Raw genomic sequence first — 6,391 nt, 5'->3', positions numbered from 1 at the left:
AAATATACTGACCAAGTGGGGTTTATCTTAGGGCTACTAAGTTGGTTTAACACTTCAAAGTCAATCAGTATAATTCACCTTGTTAATAAAAAAAAGACAGAGAGAAGAGCCATACAATGGAGAAAAAACTTTTCACAAAATTCAACACCCACTCATGATAAAAAATATCAGCAAACTAGAACTTCTTTAACCTTATTAATCTGATAAAGAGCATCTATGTAAAATCTTTAGCTAACATCATACTTAAACATTGAAAGACTGAATGCTTTACCACTAAGTCAGGAAGAAGCCAAAAATGTCTGTTCTCACCACTTCTATTCAACATTGTACTGAAGGTTCTAGACAGTGCAATAAAGCAAGACAGAAATGAAAGGAGCTTGGATGGAAAAGAGTCATTATTCATATATGACATCATTGTCTATGTAGAAAATCCTTAAGAATATTCAAAACAATTACTAGAATAAGTTAGTTGAGAAAGACTGCAGGTCAATATACAAAAATCAATTGCATTTTCATGTACTAGCCATAAACAAGGGGAACTTGAAATAAAAATGAATACCATTTACAATACCATAAAAAAATACCTAGTGATTAATACATATAACAAAACATTTGCAAGGCTGGAACACTGAAAACAACACAACATTCCTGAGAGAATTTTAAAGATTTACATAAAAGGAGATGTGCGTCATAGTTATGAAATGCAACACTATATTATCATTAATAAATTGTCAATGAGCATTTTAATATTGTTCTCTCCCCTAAGGGACTGCATTTATACATTCCTCTAATGTGCTTTGAGTCTGATGATATAAAAACTTTAAGATAAGAGTTATTGTTTAATGTTATTGGTATAGTTTCTGTTTGGGATGATGAAAAAGTTCTGGAAATAGTAGTGTTGCTTACACAACAATGTGAATGTACTTAATGGCACTGAATTGTACCCTTAAAAAGGGTTAAAATGGTAAATATTTTATGTTATGTCTATTTTACCACAATTTTTTTTTAAAAAGTTAAGCCTAAAAGCGTAAGATACACAAAGATCCATAACTGAGCACTGTGGTGAGCATTTAAAGGACTGGAAAAGGAGCAAAGGTGTTAAATGGGAAGATGAGTGACTGCCATGAAAGAGGCACCCAAATAAAGATGACATCAATGGGGATGAGGGAACTGTGATACAAAGAATAAGACTCACCACTACGGTTTTAACACTCGGAATGGCAATTTAGGATTAAAATTATTTGAACATTGTTAGAATATAATAATAGTGGTGGATTGTGAATAGGAACAGGAGACTTCAAAGAGAACCAATATAGAAGTTCTGAAAGAAAACACCAAGAGAAATATTTTTGAGAACAAGAGCAAAATATTTCAAGAGTTACACTCTTGGTTCAGTAGGGTGATAAAAGCAAATATATTTACCTCTGCATCTAAACTTAAAAATTAGAAGAAATTCTAAAATAGGAATAAATCTATAACGCCATTAGTATACCAGAGTGTGTTATTGGCAGGCCACAGATTTTTAGGAGTTGTTAGCAGCTAGGAGCAAAATCGAAGAACAGACTGGAGAAATACATGAGTCTCAGTTTTTGTGGAATCTGTCAAGCACAGCTCTAGTCTTAAAGCCTCAAGACAGGACTCCTTGTCACTTACTAATAGCAATCTATCAATTCCATCTCCATCTTGACTGTTTTTATCTATGAAGTTTGTGCAGTAATATATTCTCATTTAACTTGAAAAAATGCATTTTTGTCCCAGCACTGCTTCTGGAAGAAGACTGAGAAACATGTTAAATGACATACCAATTTAATGTATGAACACTGGTTAAAATTACAAGCAGCACTTGTGGAAGGTAAAGGCTTATCTAGTCAATATGGGAAGAAATGAGGACCACTTCCCTGAAGGAAAAGATAGACAAAAAGATTTAATACAAGAAAGGCAAATGCTCAAACATCCTTGAGGGGTGTGGTGGGTAGACTATTCAGAAAGTAGAGAGAAACTATCACCTCACCTGAGCCATAGTTTTGAGTTCTGCAAGGGATGGTCAGTTTTCCTTTGGGATCCTCTTTGGAAAGGGGTGGTTCCTAAGAAGGGAAAGCCAAGATGAAAAGATGCCACATACCACTACACGCACTATGCCTTACAGCTCTCTTATGACTCAAGTAAAATTGCCTCCATTTCCCTTGCTTTGGTCCTTGTCTACTCTGCACATCCCACATATATACAGCGGGAGAGGATCAGACAAATCTTATTTTATCCCCAAAAGCAGAGACACGGGCTCTTGGGGCAATGGGTTAAATTTTGGGAAAGCTCCCCTTTTCTGTTAGCACCATCTTTTCTTACCTAAGCAGCCTACTGATATTAACGACTTCCAAGCCGCTCTCCATTAAGGTTCTACCATTTACACTGTCACCAGCGCTACATGAGAATACCTGTCACCCCTTATGAATACGATTGATACGAACTTCTTGATGCCTGCCTATCTAATAGGTATACTTTTTATTTTTATTTTTCTTCTTGTGAGAGAAGATAAGCTTATTTCCTAATTTTAAAAAACTTCTTTAGTTTCTTGTCTGTGAACGATATCTTATTATTCTTTTGCTTTTCTATCAGGTTATTTTTATTTTCTAGATTGACATTAGATCTTTGTAAAAGAAAAGAAATTAATCCTTTATTTACTTAAAATAATTTTTTATACTTTCTCATTTGACTTTTTCCCACAAAAATGACAAAAAAAAGAAAAGATTATGGGCCATCTGGTTTAGTATCAGCAGGTATTTGATAGCCTGTATTTCCTCCACTCACCAAAACTGCCATCTTAATCATACACTTTATTTCCTTTATGTATTTGACTAGATCTGGATTTTATATTTAGTTCCACTGATGTGTTCATTTAATTGCCAAGATCACACCCTGCAGTTATTACAGTTTTAAAATGCATTTCAGTATCACGTAGGGCTACCTCCCACTTCATTATTTTTCTCTTTCAGAATTTCTGGCTTGTTTGTTTTCTCCTAAGAATTTCAGAAAATTCAAATATTCTACTGAAATTTTAATGGAATTGCATGAAATATTAAGGAGTTTTGACACTTTATCATGTTGTGTCTTCTCATCCATTTATTCAAGTCCTAATTTCTGAGTCCCTTAGAAACATAAAAAATTTTTTTAACACATCATATCTTATGTTTTTGATGGCCACTGGCCACTTCCCATAGTTTTCTGATACATTATCTACACATCTGTGCACACGCACGCACACATATATAAATATATGAAGTCTATTACCTTCTTATGATTTTTTTCCAGCAAACCTCTGAGTTTTTAACAGGACAGTAACTCACACCCTGATGCCACTGGGAACCGAAGTGATAAGAGGATGTGTGTGAAAACTGTAAATGTATCCAGGATTTGGGAGGGCAAAGTAACTTAGTTGGCTAATTCTCACCTGAGCTCTAAATGGGGAATCCATGGATGGAGCCTACCTGAGTTGACTTGGATCCTCCTGTCCAAGAGGACTGGAGAGACTACACTCACTAGAGCAGGGCCACAGCATGCCCAGAGGAAGCACTGGGGAGGCAGCTGGATAAGTGGCTATGCCTATGAGAAGAAAAGTGTACCTGGAAGTTCCCCGTGGGTTCTCTTACAAAGGAAGAGATAACTTACACTAAATTATAATTGGAGCAGTCATGTTAGCCTCTTCCTATTCCTGACTTTTGACTTCCTTTTTTCAGCTCCCGATCCATTCTAGCTGGAGACTACCCACCTAGAGGGAGTAAAGAGGAGACAAAATAGAGGTTGAGGAATTACAGAAGAAATTGATCATGTACTCTTTCCCACAGCAGGTTTCCATCAAGGAAGAATTTTCTGCTTTTAAAACAAGTTTGAGGTACTGATTTCTACGATGAATATTTTACTTAGCTAAATGACTATTATGAGACTGATCTTGTGTTTAAATGCCCAACAGATTTTTTTATTACCTTCAAAATGACTGAAAGAATTATTAAATCTGCCCAGGAATTCATCCAGCAGCAGGAAAAAAAAAAATTCACCCAAATAGAAATTTTGAGAGTGGCACTTATGGGTCCTACTGATTTCAACATTTTGGTCATTAGTCGATATGGGGTTTCCCACTATAATATCCTACCACCCGAAAATTATTTTAATTTTACTTCATCCTCTCCATTTAAAAAATCTCTACTTATTTTGTCTAGTTACCATAGAGTCAAATTCTACAGGCACATAAAATAACCAATATTCAGATAATCTAAACACTACATACTTAATTAGTCATGCATCCAATTCCTCAAGCGCTCCATTTCAATTACACAATGAACCACGTTCACAGTCGCCACGGACTGAGCACACAGAATACTTCAGAAATTAGATATATGTACACTTATATCACTCAAGACACAACCACTATCCTACAGGCACTCGTGTCACACATAATCTCACAGAGCCCATGACATACTTCTACACAAAGTAGAAAAATTTCACTCACAAACCCCTTATGGTTGCCTCTCCAAAGTCGCATACAGTCTCAAACACAAATCAACTCTCACCTAGTTAAAAAATTAGACACATGCTGAGACCCTATCACTTTCACAACCAAGCGGTGCCACAACATCACATGGAGTAACACGTGCCCAAACACACCCAAGGACAGGCACAAAAAGCTACAGAAACTGAACCTCCATGTGTGCCAGGCCGCGCTCTGAGAGCCGGGGTTTCCTCACGGGGGCGGGGAGAAAAAATAATTCCTGCCCACGTCGAGGTCACAGTTCCCTCCTCGGGCTTCCAGTCCCCTCCTCGGATCTCTCCAGCTTGGATCCCCGTTTCCCTCCTGGGCTCGCGCCAGCCCGGGCTCCCTATTCCCTCCTCTGCGTTCCCGGCCTTGGCTCCCGCGTCCTTCCTCTGCCTAGCTTCTCCCTTCCCTCATCGCTTTCTCTCGACGCCGGACTCTCACTTTCCTCCCCGGTCCTAGGTTCCCTCTTCCTTCCTCGCTTCCCCCAGCCCAGGTTCTCGCCTCCCTCCTCGGCACTGCCCCCAGGCCCCGCCATCACCCGCCTCCTACTCGCCTTTAGCACCCGCCAGCCTCACCTCCGACCACTAGCCAGCCGTCTGCGCCTGCGTACTCCCGCGCCAGCGGTACCTCCCGAGTGTCTCCGCGGCTCGGTCTTCGCCACCGCGGCCTCCGCGGGGGGGCCTTCTGCACATCCGGGCTTTCCGGCTTTGAACTACATTTCCCACCGCCCCCAGGCAGCTTTGGGAAAGAACTTACATCGCAGCTCTTTTCTGATTCTCCTCATTTAGTCCTCAAATTCGTCCTGCTCCGATTGGTAACCAGAGTCTGGGCGCGCTGGCGCTCGCAGTGTGGACGCTGGAGCTCAGGGTTTGAGCGTGTGTAAGCGTTTGCGGCTGTGACGAGGCGGGGTTTTTGCGCGGTGATGGGGCGGTGATGGGGCCGTGACGGGTGCGTGATTGTGTTTGAGTGTTCCTGCTCCGATGCCGAACTTTTTAAATGACGTTGGTTGGCTGTGATGTGGAGTGTGTGGCGCCGTGCCTTTTGAGACAGCGCATCAGAAGACAGTGCCCTTGTTACCCAGTGCGATGCAAGAGGCTTTTAATTCTGTGATCAGTTAGAAGTTAGGTTGTGTCACCGAGGAAGAGCTTCCTTTCTGCAGTTCTGGGTTTAACGTTGGGCCTGAGGGGTCTGTTGAAGATCTCCCTGAAAGTATATCTGTGCCTGAAAACTACAGATGCCTGTGTTAACCAGAGTTGCCTGGCACTGGAGCCTGACCTGAGCTGCCTTCCTGTTGGCACCTGCCCCTCCAGTGCCCAACATCTTAACGCAGAGGGGGGTATCTGTGGAGTCAGTGTCGTCCGCTGAGGGGCCAATTTTAGGTTCTTTCCTTTGTTAAGGTCTGTATCCCTGGGTTTCCTGCTGCTAACTCTTTTCTCCAGCTTTATAGCCAAGGAATGGTCGCCAAAAGGGGAGCCAGATATTTGGTGGGATAAAGGTTACACGCAAGCAAAAAAGCAAACTTGGTTTTGGAATGATTTTTAGAGTTGGAGGTGTCCCTTAGGAACTGAGTCCTAGGAAGACATGGGGAGAGCCTAGGAGGAGGATTTACCGTGGAAGCTGAGGTTAGGTTCCTTGTTTCAGCACTACATCATTCCCAAAGTTGTCTCCCTAGGAAGCTGTGAACTTGGAGAAAGTTTCATCCTCTGAATACTAAGAAGAGTTAGCAGTGCTCCCAACTCCTTTTTACTTCCATGTGAGTATGTGTGTGGTAGATGATGAATTTCTACCAGTGTAGCCAGTCTGCTCTAAGGAAAGGTCCGTCTCCCAACTCCTTAGCCCTCTCCTCCCACTTCTCCTGCAGTCCAG

General features: G+C 41.2%; 1 protein-coding gene across 7 annotated transcripts in view; it reads right to left on the bottom strand.

Annotated features, from left to right (window-relative positions):
- The window catches only part of ZNF567 (zinc finger protein 567), a 30,012-nt gene extending 24,595 nt beyond the window's left edge, over window positions 1–5,417 (bottom strand). For 2 of the 7 annotated variants that reach the window (XM_011383529.2, XM_011383523.2), the window contains exons 1-3: window positions 5,101–5,260; window positions 3,664–3,763; window positions 2,012–2,084 (exon numbers count right to left, since the gene is read on the bottom strand). Coding sequence is in view for 5 of the 7 variants with exons in the window: in XM_011383523.2 (XP_011381825.1) it covers window positions 2,012–2,020 (9 nt within the window). In the remaining 2 variants the exon portion in view is untranslated. The other 5 variants (XM_023525074.1, XM_011383527.2, XM_011383525.2 and 2 more) reach the window with 4 other exon arrangements.
- Window positions 5,418–6,391: the final 974 nt, after the last annotated feature.

This window comes from Pteropus vampyrus, unplaced genomic scaffold (genome assembly GCF_000151845.1).
Source record: "Pteropus vampyrus isolate Shadow unplaced genomic scaffold, Pvam_2.0 Scaffold523, whole genome shotgun sequence".
NCBI classification, from domain to species: domain Eukaryota; kingdom Metazoa; phylum Chordata; class Mammalia; order Chiroptera; family Pteropodidae; genus Pteropus; species Pteropus vampyrus.
The sequence above is the reverse complement of the archived record's forward strand: the minus strand, read 5'-3'. Positions and strand labels throughout refer to the sequence as shown.